This window comes from Erythrolamprus reginae, chromosome 1, assembly GCF_031021105.1.
Source record: "Erythrolamprus reginae isolate rEryReg1 chromosome 1, rEryReg1.hap1, whole genome shotgun sequence".
In the NCBI taxonomy this organism is placed as follows: domain Eukaryota; kingdom Metazoa; phylum Chordata; class Lepidosauria; order Squamata; family Dipsadidae; genus Erythrolamprus; species Erythrolamprus reginae.
Window position 1 is genome coordinate 138,069,511 of NC_091950.1, and position 23,834 is coordinate 138,093,344.

The 23,834-nt window shown below is 36.6% G+C and overlaps 2 protein-coding genes and 1 long non-coding RNA gene across 3 annotated transcripts in view; 2 read left to right on the forward strand and 1 right to left on the reverse strand.

Moving 5' to 3' along the window:
* LOC139175661 (veficolin-1-like) overlaps positions 1-23,834 on the forward strand; it is a 940,898-nt gene that overhangs the window by 103,023 nt on the left and 814,041 nt on the right. The gene's annotated exons all lie outside the window — the stretch shown is intronic.
* Positions 644-10,082, reverse strand: CIMAP1A (ciliary microtubule associated protein 1A). Its single transcript, XM_070766453.1, has 6 exons — positions 9,960-10,082; positions 8,265-8,462; positions 6,959-7,060; positions 5,792-5,913; positions 2,850-2,987; positions 644-721 (listed from the first exon to the last, which is right to left on the reverse strand). The coding sequence occupies exons 1-6, from the start codon at positions 10,066-10,068 to the stop codon at positions 644-646; spliced, it is 747 nt and encodes a 248-aa protein (XP_070622554.1). The 5' UTR covers positions 10,069-10,082.
* LOC139175377 (uncharacterized) lies at positions 5,210-10,131 on the forward strand. Its single transcript, XR_011560519.1, has 3 exons — positions 5,210-5,308; positions 6,071-6,251; positions 9,980-10,131. It is a non-coding gene; the product is annotated as an uncharacterized lncRNA (long non-coding RNA).

Genomic DNA, 23,834 nt, shown 5'->3' on the forward strand with positions numbered 1-23,834 from the left:
TTTCCAAAGCATTCATTAGGTCAGTTTTTCCTCAATCTTGGCTATTTTAAAATGAATGGACTTTCAACTCCCAGACTTCCTCAGCCAGCCATGCCTTCTACTTTTCATATTGTGTATTATAAAAGGAGAATTAATTTTCATTGAAAAAAAGGACAAGGTAAACACTGACTTTCCAATTTATTTATTCTAAACAAAGTAAAGTAATATACAAAATATATTTATGTGACTTACTGCAAGAATAGCAAGTTCTGTGAAGTAGTGGTGAAGCAGGAATCCAAGTAGGTTTTTAGAAAAAAAATGCCATATAAAATATTTCTAATTTCTGGAAAATGACACCATGTTCTCTATATTAGTGTCAAGACTCTAGGCATATATTCAGCAGGGCAAAATTTGCAATAGGCTGTCTTCATCACAAGAGGTGGCTATGGCACATTCTTTTGGTCAGAGAGATTAGAACGTCAGTCTCAAACAATAACTGGTTACTGAATATTTGTGGTAGTCCTTCCAGACAGGTGTTTATAAAACAGGGTGAAACAGTTGTTAGTTGTTTTTGAAGCTTTAAAAATAGGTAGCTTTGAAACATGAACTACGTGATATAAAAACAAGTTGAAAAACCAATGTGATTTCTGCACAGAGGACAAAATCAATAAACGTCCACAATCACAGGAGTTGTATAATCGGAATGTCTGATTCCAAAACTGACTACCGGAGCACAAGATACCTAGAGACAGGAGGATGAAAACAGGTAAGGCAAATTTGACATGTCTTCTGGCCATTGATACATTTTAATACTGTAAAATTAGTACCTTTTATTAGTATTTATTTTCTTCGAATAAGAAAAACATAGTTTATAATAGCAAACATAGTAGTGGTAGACACCAAGGCCCATTTAGCAGATGGGGTTCCCAAGGGATAGAGCTCAAGTACCATGCCTTTCCCTCAATCCTGACTTTTAACTGCTGGGTGTAGCCAAGAAAAAGGACACACTGCTTTCCTGCTGATAGAGCAGCTGTAGGCCTCAGGAGGATGCCTTCTGACCTCAGCTCCCCATGAAGGTCAGAACTTCTTGCCCCAGAAAATACCTTTCCCCGACTTAGCCAAGTGAGTATTCTTCTTTTATGGCTAGGCCAGTGATGGTGAACTTATGGCATGGGTGCCACAGGTGGCACGTGGAGCTATATTTGCCGGCAAGCGAGCTGTTGTTTTAGTTCAGCTCCAATGTGCATGTGTGTGCCGGCCAGCTGACTTTTGGCTCACCCAGAGGCTCTGGGAGAACGTTTTTGGCTTCCATAGAGTCTCCGATGGGATGGGGGAGGGCGTTTTTACCACCACCACCACCCAGCTCCAGGGAAGCCTTTGGAGCCCGGGGAAGGTGAAACATGAGCCTGCAGGGCCCTCTAAAGTTGGAAAACAGACTATTTCCAGCTTCCAGAAGACCTCTGGGGGTGGGGGGAGCTGTTTTTGCCCTCCCCTGGCATTGAGTTATGGGCGTGGACACTCGCGCATGCACAATAGCGCGCACCCATGGTCTTTCAGCACCTGAGGGAAAAAAGGTCCCCATCACTGGCCTAGGTTATATCTCTTTGCTGCCATCTAGAGGTCTTCTGAAGCTAATGGAATCCCTGGAGGTATATTACAGTACAGTACAGACTTTGCAGATTTTTTTAGGCTGCAGAAATTTTTAGTTGCCTTAAAAAAAAAAAATCAGAACATCTGATTAAAAGGCACACATCTGTTGCTATACTATCTGAACAGAAACCAGAGCATTGTAATGATAGAAAATTAGCTGCATTTGAGTGATGGGTTTTATTTAATCCTTGGTCTTCCATGAAAGCCCATTAAGTCTCATGGAACCTTCTGTTCACTCTTTGAGATTCCATAATTTGAAAAGGAATGTTGTGTGGGATGCCTATTCTTTCTCCTTGTATCCCTTCAAAAGCTAGTAGAAGAAGACCCAGAAGAAGAAACGGAGCAGTCAGCAGAAACAGTTGAAGAAGCGGTTGAAACCTCCAGCATATGCACTAGTCAAAGGACAGTAGAAAAGAAGAAGAGAGCAATCCTTGTAATGTCAGCCCTTCTATTCTTTGCTTTTTTTTCTTCCTTCAATATGTTTCTTCCTCTTTAACGCCTCTTGAGGCCCTGGATTTGAGCTATCATGTCTGGATCATAAAAATCTAGGCTTTACAAAACTCTACTATCATCTTATGGTGTGGATCAGTAATTCCCCACCTCGGCAACTAAAGATAGCTGGATTTTAACTCTTAATTCTAGCCATTGAAGTCCACCTATCTTGGAATTGTCAAGGTTGAGAAACACTGGTCTATATTTTGCAGCTCCTTTAAACAATCAGACTTGTTGACAGTATGGGAGGGGGGGAGTGGCCAGAGGAAGCTTTTCAGCACTTTTATTAGATTAGAGCTAAAAGCTACAGATTTAGCCTTAGTTTGTGGCAAGAGCTTCTTTTACAGTTGGAATTCTGAATATGACAGTCAATTGTTATTTAAGAAAGCAGAAAGTTTCTTCTAGGGCAAGATAAAAGTTAGGAAGAATGAATGCCCAATTTCATCCCAAATGTAACACGTTGTTGGAATATGAGAATAGGTTATACAAATGTTGCAGGGCAACAATATTGGTGGAACCGGTGTAAGCAAAGAGCTTTTGAATTCTTGAAAATAGGGTGCCAGTATATAGCAAAATGTTCTCCTTGCTTCTTCCATTGTTCAAGAACAAATACAACATTTTCCCCTCCATACATTTTAGCCTTAAAATGTCATAACCTTATGAAAATTAGGTAACACTTTTTCAGGTGGATTTTTCTTTTTTCTGGAAAAGAAATATAATTTTCTCACCTTTCCCAGTTCGTACTCTGCAGGTCCAGGCATTTTGTCAGTCTTCGGTTCTTTGATTCGGCCTGCTATGGTATATTTTGGTGCACTCTTTTTGTAGATCTCTACACTGGGCTTATGATAGGCTGCTGGTCCTGGGGTCTAGAAAAGAAAAACCACACAGTGCCCCAAGATGAAAAAGAACTTAGTGCTTATATCAGGAGTCTCCAACCTTGGACACTTTAAGACTTGCAGACTTCAACTCCCAGAGTTCCTCAGCCAGCAAAGCTGGGAGTTGAAGTCTACAAGTCTTAAAGTTGCTAAGGTTGGAGACCCCTGTCATATATCATCTTCTAGAGAAACTGGGCAGCTCATTACACATTTCATGAATCATTGTTATATGCATAGTCAGGAATTGTTTTGTTCTTTCTGCTTTTTATTAATTTAAATAATATTCTTGTCTACTCTTTCACTGAATACAGCTACTCTTCCAATCTGATAGTATTGGGGAAAGTACCAGATAGCTTCAGACTACAGGCAAAGAAGTCTTCCTTCTTTCAGCCTCCCTGAACTCACAGTTATTCCACTTAACAACCCACACATCTGAAACCAACTAGGACTGTCTGGATTTGTTTTTGCTAAGTGATGCAAGCCACTTTTGCTAAGTGATGCAATCTTTACGGCCACATCACTTAGCAACTGCAATCTTAATCCCAATTGCCACTGTAACCTAAAGACTGTCTGTAGAGTCTTAGTTCATTGCCAGGAGATAGATTTGTGTTCTGTTGGCATAGGAGGGAGGAGTGTATGGGTAAGAGAGAGAAAAATGGAGACCAGGACAAATAAGATGCTGGATTTTGGCCAAAGGTTGATTTCAGGAAAAGACAAGATTATTTTAAGAAGCTGGAGATAGATTCTCTGCATGTGTTCCCATCTGCCTTAAAGCATAACCGAAGGGCTGAATAGCTCAATAAAATATTACTTTGTCCCAACTAAGAATTATTTGAAATTAAGTATACTGGCAGTCACTTTTCAGCAATTTATGATATTGACTAACAGAATGACAGAGTTGGAAGGGACCTTGGAGGTCTTCTAGTCCAACCTCCCGCTCAGGAAGGAAACTTTATACCATTTCAGACAAATGGTTGTCCAATCTCTTCTTTAAATCTTCCAGTACTGGAGCATTCATAACGTCTGGAGGAAAATTGTTCCACCAATTAATTGTTCTTTCAGGAAATTTCTCCTTAATTCTAGGTTGTTTCTCTTCTTGATTAGTTTCCATCCATTGTTTCTTGTCCTGTCTTCAGGTGTTTTGGAGAATAGCTTGACTCCCTCTTCTTTGTGGCAACCCCTGAGATATTGGAACACTGCCACCATATCACCCCTAGTACTTTTTATTAAACTAGACACACCCAGTTCCAGCAACCATTTTTAATACGGTTTAGCTTCCAGTCGTCTAATAATTTTTGTTGCTCATCTCTGCACTCTTTCTAGAGTCTCAACATCTTTTTACATCACAGTGACCAAAACTGGATGCAATATTCCAAGTGTGGCCTTACCAAGACATTACAAAGTAGTTATTAACACTTCACGTGACAACCAGGGAGCAGTGAAATGTAGATAGAGAGCTAAAATTGTGTACGCTTTCTTCTCTATTTTCTATCCCTCTGCCTGTTATTTGTTTATGATATTGATAATCTGAGGTTGCTTCCTTCTGCCTTTCTTCCTAGATATCTAAGCACAGAGCACTTATTCCTTTGTAGGATGTAGGTACTAGACTTTGCCTATCCCTGCCATTTATTTCCTGTACATAAATATTTTTTCTCTTGTAGTTATTAAATGTTTCATTACAAGTTGCTCAGGTCAGATTTTTCCTCTTGAATGCTTTATCTTTAGCATAACATCCTTGAGATCCTAATACAAAAATAGAACCCCAAAGCCTACACAGAATAATTCCTACAGAAGTAAGCAAAAGAAACTGAAAAACAATTATTTAACATACAACTCTTATGCTTTACTTTTTGCAGTATGGATAATCTTTTCAGGCTGTATTTCAAATTCTTGGGAGGAGAAGAAAAGCTATAACACCTGGGTGAAGGATGCAAACTAGAGGCAGTTTTGCACTTGCTCCATCTCCAGCTTGGAGAAAGGATATTTTGGGGTTTGCATTATAGACCCCTTTCCCATATATAAACTGAGATTAGTATGTTCTTAAGGCAGGGGTGTCAAACTCATGTCATGATAGCTGCATCAGGAGTTTTCCCCCCTTCGCTAAATAAGGCATGGGCATGGCCAGCGCGTGATGCATCTGTTTGACAGCCTTGACAAGCTGAGATTTGGGATGACAACCCAATTAATGACTTCTCCTTTTGTTTCAGGGGAAACACTGTGAGGGTTGGACACATTAGTATTGGAAACTCCCTCACTGTCCTGCCCCAAGTTCCTAGGATTTTGGTTCTTCTCTCAAGAAGCAAGGCTCTCTGGTATGTTGCCACCATACTCATGATCTACTCTGTTGCAACAGGGATAACATTGCTGATTTTTATTCACTATTAGCAGAGGTGGGTGTCACATACTGTAACAACCGGTTCGCCCAGAATCGAAAATGTGAGTATGTGCGTGGCATCAAAAAAAATGGGACGGGATAGCATCAGGGCTGGTGGGTGGGCCCAACCGCTGGTTGGAACTACTAGTTCTACCAATTGGTCTAAACCAGCAGCAGCCCACCTTTCACTATTAGTCATCTGGATGGAGTTTTGACTCCATCGAGATAGGGACAATGGGAAGAGATAAGTGCAACTCAGCACTTAAGTGCAACTAAGTGTAACTATTATGGTGCCCAACTATAAGTAGCAGAAGACCTCAAATGTTGGGTTTAAAAGCCAAATGTGTTTCCAGGTTTTCCATTATGGTAATGAAATTACAAAATCTGATACAACAAAATAAGAATTGAGTCCACAGATTACCTTGTGAAGGTCTTCGTCAAAACGTCCAAGCTTACTCTTTCCTGTCATAGAATAGGAGGGGCTGCCTGAGGTAGTGATTGAGTGTGGTCCAAGGACCTCAGGGATCATATAATTGTTAGGACCTGGGAAAAGGTGAATATTACCAAAATGAGGAGTGGAAATTCTGGCAATCCTGAAGAAAGAGACTGGTAATCGCTGATTTCAAAGTGATATTTTGGATCTGTTTAGACTAGGATTTGGGAATACTGTAATAGCCTTCCACTTTCTGGCACTTTGCAGACATGTTCCAGGATTTCACTCCCCAGAATTTTCAGCAATTTCCTGTGGCATTGCTGATTAGGAATTCTGAAAATCGAACCCACAAATTACGCAGACTATGGAAGATTGTCAATGAGAACAGAAGAGATTTTTGAATTATTTCATGTCCAAAGGCAATTTCTGAATTTTATTCCCTAAAAAGGTATGAAGGGCTCTTTCCTTCCTATGTCCATTTTTTTTTGTTGTTGTTGTTGTTTAAAGCAATTTCCCACCAAGTTTATAATTTAGCTGTACTAGGGGTGGGTTCTAACTTACCTCTCTGCCGGTTTGCTTCCTCCTGTGCTGATTGGCCATGCCTTGGGGGTGCATGCGTGCTTCATGCACTCCCCCCCAAAAATTGACACACACACACACCCTTAAACAAGATGGTGACACATGTGCAGTGCTGGAAACTCAACTTCTGGGCATGCACAGAAGAATTTTTTAAAAAAAATCTCCCCAGAAGAGGGTGGCGTCCACAGACCAGCACAGACTGAACTGGTTCTGTGATGTCATCATGACATCACCAGCAGCTTGTTACTGCTCCTATAGAACCAGTGAGAACCGGGAAGAACCAATCTCTAAGCTGCACAATTGGTCCAATAAATTGTGGATAGACCTAGTGCAACAGAGATAGGCGCAACTGAAGCTTACCTCAATGAGAAAAAAAAAATTTTTTTTAGTGGGAAGAATCGCAATTCTATAATCTTCAGTTCAATTACACATAATCAAATTCAGTTGGGCTTCCTCCAAAGAAACGTGCATGGAACTGAGTTGCATCCCAGTTTATTAGATGATATTGCTCTGAATTGTGAATTAACAGGATCCTTCAAACAATAGCAAACAACAAACAGAAGGAATCGGACTTACCTGGTGTGGTATCCACCTTTCCTCCAAGAGTTCGATATCCCATGGAATGCATGGGGGATGCTTTATAGATAACCATTTTTGCCCTATCGGGTGAGTAACAGGCTAGGAAAAACAGACAACATTGCTGAAAACTAGATTTAAACTTAATTTTCATTGTGCCTTATATGTCTTAAAGTAGGGCTGAACACTTTTATTCAGAACCAGGTATTGTTCTTCCTTTTTGAGGTTAGATCAGAGAGCACCACACTTTAAAAAAGTAGATAGGGTTGATTCGCAAAATTTAGGGGTGGAAACGGAGCAAAATTGATTTGATTGAATTTGATTTAATTTCAGATTTCCTGAAAATAAAGTAAATAATTCAGATATGATTAATTATTGAGTGTCTCTCCCTCCCCCTCCCAATTAAAAACATAGTGGCCATTTTGGGAATGGCTTTAGGAATTGTATTTAAGACATCAAGAAATCCTAGAACTGTAAGCCAAACTGGGATACTGAAAAATAAACCATTCTGGAGGAAGCAATGGTAAACCAGTTCTGTATTGCTGCTAGGACATGGACCTCTTCTGTGGCCACCATGAGCCAAGGTAGTTACAGGATAAAATATAATCTTTGCACCATTTATTCTGCTTGCAAAGAGAAACAGGATTTCAATTTTAGAAGTAATAGTAGGAAAAACATGCCAAGCAGTAAGCTAGAGAAAAAGGTATCCGTGTTTTCCCGAAAATAAGATTCTGTCTTATATTTTTTTGAACCCTGAAATAAGCACTTGGCCTTACTGCCATGCACTCAAAAGCCCGATTGGGCTTATTTATTATTATTTATTAATTGGACTTATATGTCGCTCCTCTCCGTGGACTCGGAGGGGCATGTCTTATTTTGGGGAAAACAGGGTATGTGTGTACACCAAAAAAATTCTCTTATCTAGTCAATGTGATTAATTTGTCCATCTGAACATTCACATTTTGAACAAATAGCAGGCTATTCATGCCCATTCTTATAATCCAGGTATGCTAGCTTGCTTATCAATTGTTTGATTGATTGATTTGAGTACTGCCCACATCTGATGTTGCCTGAAGATTGAAGTCAGTTCTTCAAGCACCAAGATCTATTTTTTAACAAAGCCTTCTTGTTAAATGAAAACATTTCTGCATGAGGAAACTGCGTAGGATAACATCAGTTTTTTTCTTGTACAGGTGATGACAGGTTTTTGCTTCTATTTAACCACACACAATCTTTCAAAATTGGAGCTCTTAAGAAGAGGCAATCCACTTGATTTATATACTTGGGATAGAAGTCTGTAACTTACCAGGACCTGGGGTTGTCTCCACTTTTGTTTCAGTTCGCCCACTTAATGAATAAGAGGGACCAGTCTTCTTTCCTCTATTAGTCACAGTGCCCTGCACAAAGTAAGGACCTGGAACTTTGTCCTTGCTAGATGGAGGCTTTGAACCATACATACTGTAGGCAGGCGCTTTCCTTTTGGTGGGAATGTGTGATACATAACCTGGGGGGTGGGGGGAAGAGTTGCATCATGTCAACTTTATAGTAGTGTAACCCCCTAAAATGATAAATATCTTCCCTTTGCAAGGAGATCCCAACCACAGTCAGAGAACCTTTTGACAAGAGATGTGTTAGGCTATAGTAGTAAAAATGAGTCTGATATCACCTTTCCTAATTAAGAAATTGTATTAAAAGGCATAAGTCCTGTGAGCTTCATCCAATGCTTTTATGTGATGCGGTTCATGTAAGCTTATGCCTTTTAATAATAAATTTGTTAGAAAAGGTGTAATCAGACTCCTGACTTAGTCATCAGAAATTTTGCATTAAGTTGTATTATCTTAGCATATTTTCTTCAGATGACCACTGACTCAAACTTTGCAATCCCTGTCTCCTGATGTCCTATAATCCAATACAGAAATGAGAAGCAAACCTAGGATTCTGTTCTGAAAAACTATTTTTCCCAATTTAGCAACTGCCAGGATGTACTAACACCACAACACACAGAATTTGCTTCTCACTGGGAATTGTGGTTGAAATTCATCTGGTCTAAACATTAATGGAATAAAACAGTTGAAAGGGAGTTTGATCTAAATTTTAAGATTCATGATGTTCCTGACATAATGTTTGAAAGGATGATTTTTCAGGAGGTCTCCAAGCCCTGAAATTAAATTCTACTTGAATCGGGGTGGGTGGGTGGACTGACCAAAAATCAGTATTATATTAAAGGCATAAAAATCATAAGTACAGTGGTCCCTCGATTTTTGCGGGTTCGAACTTCGCGAAATGGCTATACCACGGTTTTTCAAAAATATTAATTAAAAAATACTTTGCTGTTTTTTTCCCCATACCACGTTTTTCCCCGCCCGATGACATCATCCGTCATCGCCAAACTTTCATCCGCCTTTAATAAATATTTTTTTTAATAAACTTTAATAAATAAACATGGTGAGTAATAATCTAAATGGTTGCTAAGGGAATGAGAAATTGCAGTTTAGGGGTTTAAAGTGTTAAGGGAAGGCTTGTGATACTGTTCATAGCCAAAAATAGTGTATTTACTTCCGCATCTCTACTTCGCAGAAATTCGACTTTCGCGGGCGGTCTTGGAACGCATCCCCCGCGAAAATCGAGGGAACACTGTATAGCACATTAAATAAAATATTAGCATCAAGCAATTAGCATGTTGACATATCAGACAGTAACTGGTAGAGATCACACTGTTGAAATGTGAAGAAAATCTTTACAGAAAATTATTTCCAAAACAGAATATAAAAGACAGTACAATATATAGATGTGGCTATATTGTGATGTCTTTTCATGTTGAATTCTTTTTTTAAAAAAAAACAGTTCTACTAATTGTTATTATTGGATGTTTCACTTTGCTATCCAAGACATTTTTGAGTGGGGTCTGCTGTAAATGGCAATGATAAATACATATATAACAAAAGACGGATTATATTTTAAAGTCCTGATTGATGGAATATTTTTATTTCTGTTTATTTACCTGTTGCTCCTTGTATGTAGTACTTGGGTCCAGGACTGGTATATTGGGCCATGATTGGGCCTATTGGGCGATGAGGCCTCCATGTTCCTATCCAACCTCCTTGGCTCATGGTGGATACTTATTCCAAAACCTGAGAAATGAAGAACACAGAATAAATGTTTTAAAACACAAACTGGATATTTCCTTTTATATTCTATAGAGCCTTACTGAATTTGCTTTATTGGCCTTCAATAAACATTTGATCTTTACTCCCTACTTTAAGGTAGTCCTCAATTTGCCACCATTCATTTAGTGGCCATTCAAGTTACAACAGCACTGAAAAATGTGGCTTATGTGACTTCTGACCCTTTTTCACAACGACCATTGTGGCATTCCAATGATGAAGTGATTAAAATTCAGACACTTGGCAATTGAGCCAGGATGGCACAGCAGGTAGAGTGCTGTACTGCAGGCCACTGAAGCTGACTGTAGATCTGAAGGTCAGCGGTTCAAATCTCATCACCGGCTCAAGGTTGACTCAGCCTTCCATCCTTCCAAGGTGGGTAAAATGAGGACCTGGATTGTGGGGGCAATAGGCTGGCTCTGTTAAAAAGTGCTATTGCTAACATGTTGTAAGCTGCCCTGAGTCTAAGGAGAAGGACGGCATTAAAAAAATCGAATAAATAAATAAATAATAAATAAATTGGCATGTCTTTATGATAGTTGCAGTGCCACAGGGTCAGAGGATCACTTTTTGCAACCTTCTGACAAGCAAAGACAATGGGGAAGCCAGATTCACTTAACAATCATGTTACTAATTTAACATCTGGAATGATTCGTTTAACAACTGTGGCAAGAATTGTCATAAATGGGACAAAACTCACTGAACAACTATCTTGTTTGGGGCTCAATTGTGGTCGTATGTTGAGGACTACCTGTACTCCCTTTCTTCCTCTGTTTTCACCTTTTCCATCTACACTTAGTAGAAAAGTATCACCAGGCCTCCTCTAAAAGGAGAGTAGGCATAGGAAGCAGCAATTGTATTGGGAAGAATCATGGTAGACTTTTGTGAGGAGAAAAGTGTTTTGATTGATTGAATAAGTGAGTGATTACATATTGTAAACTCACTGTTGATCTTTAGCAATCCCATATTATAGATAGATTTCTCCCTTACAATTGGTCCCCAACAAGATTTTTCAAGTCTTTCAGTAGTGGACAAAAATAAATTTGTCACTAAAAGCTGAATCCTAAACACTTTCCCCTGAATAATGTATATTGATTTTTCTGGATTGAACTCACCCGTACAAGTATTTAAGATTACACACCTAATTTATTTTTTTCAGAATGTTGTTTGATTATATTTCATAGAGGACTGGCAGACATTGTAGGGTGAATGAAGTGTTCAGGTCTATGGTAGCCAGAAACAAGGAGTCTAGTAGCATCTTTTCAGAATAACATATTTTATTAAAAAGCATAAGTTTTCATGAAGTACTCCTCACTTCATCAGATGGATGTGTTTGCTAAGACTTTCTGGATTAGCCTGACATCTTTTAAAGAACCAAGTCTCTCACTCAATTCATACATCAAAAGTTCAGGCTATTTTAGAACATTTTAACAAACTCAAAAGGTTTTTAACACATTTCAATTGTTAAATTTGGTGATAAATTTGTGACAAAGAGTATCATTAAGAGCGTAAGCTTGATCAAATTAAGCTAATGGGTCATAAACTAGCTCCTAACAAAAGGCCTAGAAATAGGATAGACAAGATAAGTGTCATTTTGTCTATTATTATTATTATTATTATTATTATTATTAATTAGATTTGTATACCGCCCTTCTCCGAAGACTCGGGGCAGCTTACTGTGAACATACTAGCCCACATTAAAAATGAAATTATTTTTGCCTGCTCTCAAGTATATATCTAATCAAACACATACCTAATAGACATATGCACATGCTATATACATACATAAATGCATTGACAGAATTATACAAGACTTACTTTCAAATAAAGGATCTGAATATTAACAATTAAAATATACTGCACAGCTTTTCTTAAAGCCAACCATTTAGCGGCATTGATTTAACAGTTTAAGGGGCACAGAGAGATGTGTAATTATAGAAGATAAACCAAAAACCAAGAGAACAATATAAAGAAGAGTTTGAGCTGTCCTTTTTTTATTAGAAAGAAAAGCGAGTTTAAACCTAAACTTAATTAAGGGATTTAAAAAAGAAGCCTGGTTTGTGATTAATCTGAAGATAGTCTATTTTGAAATCTGCCTCCCTCTGTTCATATGGTAATTTATTTGATTCATTATTTAAATTCATTTATTCAAGTTCCTTATAAACCGTATCAAGCTTCCAGTTGGCATCAATTTCTAAAGACTCATAGAAACTAATTATAAAAAAGAAAGAGAGAGAAATCAAAAATATAAGGATTTTCGCTAATTCACCTTTCGCCTTAGGATATTGGACTTATATGAGTAACCTTCTTGTCTTTTATATCTTCCCTTACTTCCGTTCAACAGAAAATGGATGGATCAAAGAGAAGATGGAATGCTGACCAGTCAGGACCCATCTCTATTTGCAAGGATTTGCCCTCCCCTCCATGAGGGCGTAAAAAGAATCTTCATGAAACTGTCATAGAAACAAACAATTGCCTTTCATAGTTCTACTTAGTGTTCTAGAACCGAAAGGACAAGTAGGAAAATCTGGACTGTGTGTCAGGAATTGAGTCAATCTATATATGTGAGGAATCCATGATTAGGTCCCCTAATGTAATTTTCTATATTATAAAAGAAAGGCTTGGATGGTCATTGCTGCAGGGGAAGAGAGGCACTGATCTCTCCATGAACACACACACCCTTATATTTTCCTTGGCAAATTTCTTCCAATACTACAGTATTTGCCTTGGAGGTGAAAATCTTGTAGACCAACACATTCTGAAAATACGAGACAATAATTCAATAAAAAAAATTGCTTGGAATCTACTGTTTTTCATCTATTTCTGTGTTTCCTTGCCATTTCTTCCTTTCTCTTAGAGAAAAATCCATTAAGAGAGGAAAGTTGCATAATGTCTTTTCATACTCTTTCATTTGGCATCACTTCTGAATAAGTACATTTGTCCATTTGATTTTTTTTAAAAACAACAAAGCTAGTAACTGGGGAAAGGATGGTGGGGATAGACTGATAAATTCATACAAACTACTTTAGAAACATAGAAACATAGAAGACTGACGGCAGAAAAAGACCCCATGGTCCATCTAGTCTGCCCTTTTACTATTTCCTGTATTTTATCTTACAATGGATATATGTTTATCCCAGGCATGTTTAAATTCGGTTACTGTGGATTTACCAACCACGTCTGCTGGAAGTTTGTTCCAAGGATCTACTACTCTTTCAGTAAAATAATACTTTCTCATGTTGCCTTTGATCTTTCCCCCAACTAACTTCAGATTGTGTCCCCTTGTTCTTGTGTTCACTTTCCTGTTAAAAACACTTCCCTCCTGAACCCTATTTAACCCTTTAACATATTTAAATGTTTCGATCATGTCCCCCCTTTTCCTTCTGTCTTCCAGACTATACAGATTGAGTTCATTAAGTCTTTCCTGATACGTTTTATACTTCAGACCTTCCACCATTCTTGTAGCCCGTCTTTGGACCCGTTCAATTTTGTCAATATCTTTTTGTAGGTGAGGTCTCCAGAACTGAACACAGTACTCCAAATGTGGTCTCACCAGCGCTCTATATAAGGGGATCACAATCTCCCTCTTCCTGCTTGTTATACCTCTAGCTATGCAGCCAAGCATCCTACTTGCCTTTCCTACTGCCCGACCACACTGCTCACCCATTTTGAGACTGTCAGAAATCACTACCCCTAAATCCTTCTCTTCTGAAGTTTTTGCTAACACAGAACTGCCAATGCAATACTTAGATTTAGGATTCCTTTTCCCCAAGTGCATTATTTTACATTTGGAAACATTAAACTGCAGTTTCCATTGCTTTGACCATTTATCTAGTAACGCTAAATCATTTACCATATTACAGACCCCTCCAGGAATATCAACCCTATTGCACACTTTAGAGTCATCGGCAAATAGGCAAACCTTCCCTACCAAACCTTCCCCTATGTCACTCACAAACATATTAAAAAGAATAGGACCCAGAACAGACCCTTGTGGCACACCGCTTGTAACCTGTCTCTGCTCAGAATACTCGCCATTAACAATAACTCTCTGATGTCTATGCTTCAGCCAGCTTGAAATCCACTGAACTATCCAGGGATTAAGTCCAATCTTCACTAATTTATCTATCAGCTCTTTATGTGGAACCGTATCAAAGGCTTTGCTGAAGTCCAGATAGGCAATATCCACGGCACCACCTTGATCCAACACCTTTGTGACATAGTCAAAGAACTCAATGAGATTAGTCTGACACGATTTGCCTTCAGTAAAGCCATGCTGATTTGGGTCCAATAAGTTATTGTTTTTTAGATGCTGATTTATCCTCTTTTTGAGTAGAGTCTCCATCATTGAAGCTCAGAGGGCTAGGTTCATAAAATTTATAGCATTTGTTTAATAAAAAAAGATTATTAGTTTTCAAATACATATTTTAAGACAAATAAATACCAACAAAAGACATACAAAGTGGGGGGGAAGCAACAAATAGATTGTGATATCAGCAAACATTCAGTATTTCTGCATTGCTACATTAGATATGTCATTAAATCCTATAATAATATACATATTAATTAATTACAGTGATATTCGTATTATATATCATTTATATCTGTATGATGGCCTGTAATTCCAGACTTTTGAAAAAGATGAACTCCATACATCTTTGGCTATGTCTAAAATGCTACTTTATTCTTTATCTAGAGATTTTGAGAAGCCTAGAGGAAAACAGCCTTCACAAACTATATTTAATATGCAGGTAATATTATGTTTAATATCTTAGATTTGTGGGGTTCTCATATGGATTATGAGAACCCCACAGTCCTCGGAGAGGGGCGGTATACAAATCCAAGAAATAAATAAAATAAATAAATTATAGTGTAAAAGATTTGGGATTGTGGCGATCATTAATCAAATATAACACAAAACAAAGAACTATGTAAGCAATACTTCCCATACAAAATTACATATACTAAAACAGATGTTATCCCTTAACATGACCTTCCCCCCAAATTAAATAAAATTAACAAATGTATAGTTCTCACAAAAATGAATCTCACTTGCATTTTTATATATTGTATGAATGGAAATGTCTATTTTGATCAAAACAAAAGAATTCTCTTTTTTTTAACCCAGACTAGGGTTACCAAAATTTTAACCTTTATCTTATTAAATAAATGCAAGAAAAACTTACACATTTCTGGTATATCTTCAATTGTGTCTAATGTACTAAATCTGTTGCATAGATATAAGTATCTAAAGATACAGTCTCATACTTTCTACTGCAGTCTGTCTTGTAAAATAATCTTAAATTACTCTTGCATTCCTACATATAGCTATTGGGAGGAACCAAGCCTACTTCTTTCCTAATACTATATTTTGTCTCAGGCAACAGAGAAGAAAAGGAACTTATATATCCTAGTTACACAATTGACCACAATTGTGACCATAATTGAGCCCAGCATTTCTGTTGCTAAACGAGACATTTTTAAAGTTTTCCCTCATTTTACAACCTTTCTTGCCACCATTGTTAAGTGAATTGCTGTAGTTATTAAGTTAGTAATACAGTTGTTAAAAGAATCTGGCTTCCTCGTTGACTTTGTCAGAATATTGCAAAAGGTGTTCACGTGACCCCAGGACACTGCAGCCATCAGAAATATGAATCAGTTGCCAAGCATCTGGATTTTGATCATGTGACCACCGGGATGGTGCAATGGCCGCATGAAAAACACTTGTTTCAGTGCCATTGTAACTTGGAACTGTCGCTGAATGAACTGTTGTAAGTTGAGGACTACCTGTATTTACTCACCCAGGTTGGATTAAAAATGAGAGAATTTAATTTTTTTCCATGTTGACTTCAACATCAATAGAACAATGAAAGTTTTAATTTTATGATGGTTTGGAGTAAGGCATTCATGGAAACATATTTACCAAATACAAGAAATGGCTTCAATACAATCAACAGTCTCTTCCTTTTGGAAGCTGAGCAATTGTAGAGAATGACTATTGCTTACAAAGAGACAGTCTTTAGCTTGAACTATGTGAGAAAAGATGGTGTCCTGCAGATCATCAGACTTTCTATTAGTTAATTCTTCTTAGCTCAGTTTAAAACTCTTTTTAAAAAAAAAATATTTTATTAATTTTTATAAAAGACACACAAGACAAAAATACATTTAACATAAATAGGGGCTACACTTTCCCTGCTCAAAATAGAAGTCTTTCTAATACAGAAAAGAAAAACACTAAAATTTGTAAGATCAATACAGAGAGTAGAAAAGAGAAATTTTTTTCATATGTTTAAACTTTTCTTTAAAAAAATCAAATCATATACATATTGCTTTGTATTCCAATTATTTAGCATTCTTTTTATTTAACCATACATAAATCCTTTCCCAAATTATATAAAAATCAGATTCTTTTTTATTTTAACCGCCTCGTCATCATATCCATCTCAGCACACTCTATAATTTTCCTTGTTACTTTATCCTCTGTAGGGATATCTTCTCCCTTCCATTTTTGTGCATATACAATCCTAGCGGCTGTCAGAATATGAGTTATTAAATAAAAAATATCATTTTTATATTTTTGTTTAAAACTCTTTTGGTAGTGCTTTGGGTGCTTTGGATTATTTGAAGTTTATTTGGATGTTACAGTGCTACCTGCGTTCACAGGTCTACATCTTTATGAATATAGAGTTTAAAGAGCACCGTCAGACATCAGCAGCACTTACCTTTTCTGGACAATAGCTGAGAGAGAGAGAGAGAGAGAGAGAGAGAGAGAGAGTTGTCATCCTATTAGTGCATAATTGGTATCAGGTCAAAATACTTTATTTATCTGTTTGTTTGTTTGTTTGTTTGTTTGTTTGTTTGTTTGTTTGTTTGTCAGTCGAGTATAGAATAATAGTTTATATAAACATAACAGAAAGTAATGATAAAAAGACAATAGGAAAGTAGGACAGGTGCAGTAGGCACCATGGTGCACTAAGCACGCCCCTTACAGACCTCTTATAAAAGGGGAGAGATCAACTGTAGACAATCTAAGGTTGAAGATTTTGGGGTTGGAGGCAGAAACAACAGAATCAGGTATTTGATCACTCTATTGCTGAAGTCGTATTTTCGACAGTCTAGTTTGGAGCAGTTTAAATTTAGTTTGAATCTGTATTACATGCTCGTGTGTTATTAACTAAAGCAGTTATTAACAGGAAGGACATTTTGGTATTGATTTTGTGAACTATGGTTAGATCAGTTCAGAGGCAATCTAGTTGTAAATTGTCTAATTTCAGTATTTCAAGTTTGGTGGAGTAAGGTATTTTGTTGCAGGAGGAGGAGTGAATGACTCTTCTTGTGAAATATTTCTGGACACTCAATTGTATTAATGTCTGATATGCAATATGGGTTCCATAGAGGTGAACTGTATTCTAGAATTGGTCTGACAAATATTTTGTAAGCTCTGGTTAGCAGTTTGATGTTACAAGAGAAGAAGCTACGTAAGATTAGATTGATAACTCTTAATGCTTTTTTGGCAATGTTTTTAAAGTGGGCTCTGGGACTTAAGTCATTGGATATGAGTATTCCAAGGTCTTTGACAGAGTGAGGGTCGTCTACAAGTTCATTTTTTCCAAGTATATATTTAGTATTCTGATTGTTTTTACCAATGTGTAAGACAGAACATTTACTAGTTGAGATTTGAAGTTGCCAGTTGTTAGATTATTGTGCTACATGGTCAAGGTTCTTTTGAAGGGTAGCAGTATTGTCGGTGGCAATGCTCAGCCAAGGCAGAGAGTGAAGGGGAGGTAGACTAAGGTGAAGAGGTGTTAATGAAGACTATTTCTGAATCGGAGGAGGAAGGATGGACACCTTGTGGATAATGAACCACTGTTAAACCCTAGTTTTTGAAGACTCCAAAGCAGACAGCAGAAATTGTATGGAAAAAGGAAGTGATCTATACTTTGTGTAACTCTAGAGTTGCTGATTCGTCATTAGAGGTACAGTGATACCTCATCTTACGAACCCCTCGTCATACGAACTTTTTGAGATACGAACCCGGGGTTTAAGATTTTTTTACCTCTTCTTCCAAACTATTTTCACCTTAAGAACCTGCTGACCCCACTGGGATGCCCCGCCTCCAGACTTCCGTCTTAAAAAAATGCTCCTTAAAACAATAATATTCACTAATGTTTCTCCTGATATCTGTGTTTTGTATTAAATTTGAATGTTTACATTAGGGTGATTATTACAGTGGGTTCCATTTATGTAAGCTGTCAAGGGTTTTTAGGACTGAATTGCATACAAATTTGCTACACACACATATAGATAATAATATTGTTTTGAATAGGCTTTATTAATTTTTGTGAATGATAATTCAAGAAATTGCTAAGCTTTTATTCAGAGACTCTTTTTTATCCTAATAAAAATTGTATTAGCATCCTTACAACTAAATAAAAGTAAGCAACAGCATTTGTCAGGCAATCATAAAACAGAACTTGCAAATTACCAATGAGCTTACTGAAACAAGGCCCTTAAAACTTTTGGAATATTCTTGATGAACATTTTATATGTTCATCAAGAATGAACTTATAAAATTCGAACTTCTTTGTCTATAGAAGCTCAAGGTGACAGGGTCTAGTGTTCTTTCAGTATTTCTTGATTACTGCTAGTAATTAAATTGTAGGCTTTTTATATTTTTCTTTGAAAATTCAGATTCCTCAGATGATCAGCACGTCTTCCCCAATATCTTTATCTGAAAATAAATAAACGGAACAAAAATCAGCTTATGTACAAAAGGCAGTGTTTTGAGTCAATTAAAGCCTTATAAAAAAAACAATTTATAAAAATTCTGCTGAAGTCTGCATATTGTACACAGGCTAATCTTCATCTAAGGTCATAGGAGCATTATGGCCCTTTGTGGTATTGAGGATGTTATGATAGACATACTAATGGTCATGTTTTTTCTTGCTGACTTGCTAAAATATCCTGTGATGGATGTATTATTCTATTAAGTAATGTCAGGGAGAAGAGCAAAAAAGGGAAAGGCCACTGCACCAGGAGTCTACACAAACTGGCAAAGAATGTCCCTTCTTAGGATGTAGAGCCTCCGCAAATGTCTACTGATGGTCGCCCTTTAAGAAGATTTGGTACTCCTGAATCCTACCTACTGGGCAAGAAGAGAAGGAATGCAAAGGATGTAAAATAGGTAACTGCCATTTCTATATGGAAAACATGGGGAAGATTTGAATTTGAAATAATTTAAGGTGGGATGACAGCTTTTATGGATACAAGATATTAACAGTTGAAAAGAGGTGCAGTTCCAGAGTTACAGTATGGATTCACTCTTAGTTAGGAATTCTGAGAAGTGCCAGTGTAGTTCTACCCAGTTAGTGGAGCCCGGTAATTAAATTCTACTCCATACTCTTATTTGATAGCCTTCACCTTTGTTTTTTATTTGTAAAAAATCATGGAAGAATTAATCACAGATCTACTTGTATGTATACAATATAACAAGAGCATGAAATAATCTAGGCCAAAGAAAGGCAATCTATAGTTCACCAAGATGTTGTTGAATTTCAATTACGCTACTAACAACTCCAGCCAGCATATAATATTAGATGATGCAAAATATTAGAGATCAGCTAGATGAAAAAGAAGTCAATGCAATCTTGCTTTATCACCAACTATTTATTTCTCCTTGTTGAAATTATTTAAAAGTGCCCGTTCACAGAAAGAAGAAATCCAGTGAACTATAACTATATTGGATATATTTCTGAACCTTCTATAATTAAAAGCTGCAATTCAGCCACAAATGGAGGATTACAGCTTGCTGCACTCAGAAAACATGATTTTTGACCCTTGGAAGCCTGTGTGATTCTGTTTTTTTGTTCAGTATGTGGTTCTTGGACTCCCAGAATGCCTCATTGTCCTCATAAGAAATTTATTATAGGTCATAAGCGTATCAAACAAACTCCTTAGTGCTTAGATTCAATTGAAAAAACAAACAAACTAAGAATAACATATCAATATAATTACCGTGAGACTCATAATGACATATTTTTCGATAAGTGAAAACTCGGAGACATGGGATTTCAGTTTTAATGCTGCATTGATGGCATTACCATCACTAGTGTACTTCAAAAGTTCTTGCTTCAATTCAGTGTCCGAATCGAAGATTCCTTTCCTTACAATGGTCTCAATATTTGAACAGATCGAGAAAACTAATTTTGAAGGGGAAAAAGAACAAAATATGCATAATTAAGGAAATAGTTTGAGACTCTTTTCATATTGAATCTTTCTATAACTTATTGAACTCAGAATACTGAGTTAATTTATCAGAGGATCCTAATAATTAGCCATAAGTCTCCTCTTATTCAGATACAATGTGCTCTATCCACAAACAATTTTGGGGCATGAGGAGGGGGACAGTAACCATGTACCCCAGCACATATATAATTTGGGGTTGAAAGTACACCTTTGGAATAATTGCACACGTACTGTAACTCACTTTAAAAGGTAAATTGAGCTTGATGCATGGAGATTTAATAGATGCATTCATGAAGTTTCCTTGATAACAATTGTAAATGGTTTTCTATTGTCATGTTCCAGGACATTTTATTTTACAGCTTTTATTTTATTTTATTTTACAGATTTTTTGATGGACTCTCTTACAAGCACTAACCAGGTCTGGCCCTACTTAATCTTTCAAGTGGAGACACAGTCAGCAAGGGTCTGCTACTTATCTGGACAAATTACTATAAATGACTAAATTGAATTTTTGAGAGTTAACTTTTGAATGCCAGAGAAGTAAAATAAGCATTAAAAGTATTTGTAAAACTTTTCCTATTTCCTATTTAAATCATTCTCAGGCTATTATGTTGCCAAGAAAACTATCTGGATTTTGGGTATTCTGTAGAATTTAATAAATTCTATGAAAAATTCAAAATAAATAAATCTAAATCTCATAACTTATATGTTTCAGATCTGAGGGGACTCCAACAAAACTAGTTTAATTTAATTTTAGCTTGACTAAATTTATAAACATGGGTTTCCAGTAACATTTATTATTAAAATTGCATCAATCATAGGTGGCAATAATGATACTTACCTGAGCCACACCAACATGCCAAAATGAGGAACAAAAAAACATGAGTTGACTTCATACTTTCAAGAAAGGATGCCTACTGGATGCAGTACAACTCTCACCAACTTATTTTGAACCTCAGCACCCATAATTTATATAGGAACCAGGAGGAGTGACTTTCCTCCAGCACTGAATAGCAAATCAGGTGATGTTTCATGTTTCATAGATTATTTTTACAGACAGAATCAAAGGTCAAACCCACCAAGCAACTTTTTCTTGTTCTGTTCAAAATTTATAGGAAAAGAAAATACCACCAAGGGCTTTAGTTTGTCTCAGAAGATGACACAATTACATTATGATAATATGCATTGCAGTATTTACTAGAATGTTTGTTACAAACACAATTTTTCTCCCAAAACTACTTTGGAATTTAGAGTGAAGAAATATGAATAATGTACACCCCCCAAGAGCCTGGTATTTCCCCATTTCTGGTATTTACAAAGATATGTATCCCTGGTCTTAGAAGAAATTATCTGGTCTCGGACTAATTTTTGGCCAAGGGTAAAATAGTTATGTTCTCATGATTTCTGAATTTGCATGAACCAGAAATGCAAGACTAAAATAAGTTTGATAGTTTGTGGTTTTGAAAACAGCTTGTAAGCAGTTAATTTTTCAATAAATAAAATATATGAATTCCTCTTAACTCATATATTTTGTTATATATGAATTAAGAGGAATTATATAATCCTTTCTAAATTCTAAATCATCACTTCAGTAATGACTGCAGAATTATGCTCATTCTCAGAAGAATTGTGCTCATTCTCAGATAAGTTTAAATCAATTTGAGACTTCAGAATGTGATTTAAACAACCTCTCCATGGTGTCATAGCGCTAAACTAGTGTGACATCATACTGAACAGCTAATATTTTATTTGTTTATCCTACTCCCAAAGTTAGAGATTTAGAATAGATTCCCATAGCATAGTTTATTGTCTATTATTTAAATAAGAATATTGTGGAAGTTATATTGTGTTAGAACTATGATATGTTTTAATACAGTATAACTTCCACATAATAGGTGGTTTGGTTGCTTGGGATTCAACATCCTTGGATTTGCTGCTTTTAAAAAACAGGTTATTGACAGAGATAGTTTGCTAAACATGATTTTTGTGGAATTTTATTTTTATCAATTTATCAATTTCAGGATGACATATAAACCAAATTGCTTTGGTGCCCCCAGAAAATTTAAAAGATGAGTCTCCTACTCCACCCCCCCTCCACCTCCCAATCCATTAGGATTAATTTATAGTGTTTGGGGTTACTCGGAAAATTGATTATTTTAAGATTTGTAAGATTTAATTGGATTTGTATGCTGCCCCTCTCCAAGGACTCGGGGCGGCTCACAGCATGTACAGAAAAAAACAGGTAACAGTAATAACAATCCAATTAATAGTACATTAAAAACAATCTTTAAAATTCTAATTATAAAACTAACAATACCATTCATTCAACAGTTTTATGGATTACTGATTTATTCCCCTCTGATCTTGAGCATTATATATTAAACTAGGCACATGGAAATTTGGCACTGCAAAGAATTTTCTGGAATGCCCTTAAATGCCTAGAATATCGTTGTATTTGGCTGGAGACAACTTGTCTTGTTAAAAATAAATGCATGGGGTTTCATTTTTTAAAAAAATGTTATTGAATCTTTGCAATAGCAGTAAATGAATGGTGTAACCTTTCTATTTTGTTTCTCTTGGTTTCCAGGTTGAAAGAGATATAGTATAAATTCAATAACATTTGTTGAGTTCCAATACTGAAGAGGCAGGAGACTGGCAGTGAGACTTCAGCTTTTTATTGGTTATAGTGAGCAAACATCAGCCCCTGCCTGCTTTTTGGTTTAAATAGGGAGCCTTTCTGCCAATCAGAATCTCCCTGTTCCACTTCCTTGTTGGACTGGAGTGAAAACTTCCCAGTTTCAAAGGACATAACAACATTGAATACTGATGTTATTTCTGTTCTAAATTACTGATTTCAGATGTCTGTTGACATCCTATTACTTTTGGGTAATAACTTTATTTTCAGAAGAATTACTTTGCCTTGTTCTGACAATGCACCCCCCCCCCCTTGTCTTCTCCCCCTCTTGTTATGACTCAGTACTGACGGATATTAATCTTAAAACTAATATCTGCCAACTGGATTATCTAGTTTTTTTAAAAGATATATTCATGGTTTTCTCTGGTTCAATTTATCTCATTAAATATTTTACATGGTTTTGTTATATGAATGTTATGGAGATTACAGACATTTTAATAGGTAGCACTTTTATATTGTTTGAAAGCAGTTCAGAAACTTATCTGTGCACTATGCAGGAAATACACATTGCAACAGAGAAAGCAGAAAAGCTGGAGAAACTGGTGCTGGTGCTGGGAGGATTTGCAGGTATGGAGAAGGAAAAGCATTTTATTGTCCAAAGCACCTGATGGCAAAACAAGAAGTAATGACTGGAAGATCAGTAAAAAGAGATCCAACTGAGAACTAAATAATGAAATGGCTTGCGTCTGGAAGTTGTGGGTACTCCATCATTGGAAGTTTTCAAGAAGAGATTAATTTAATTTAATTTATATGCCACCCAACTCCCAGAGAA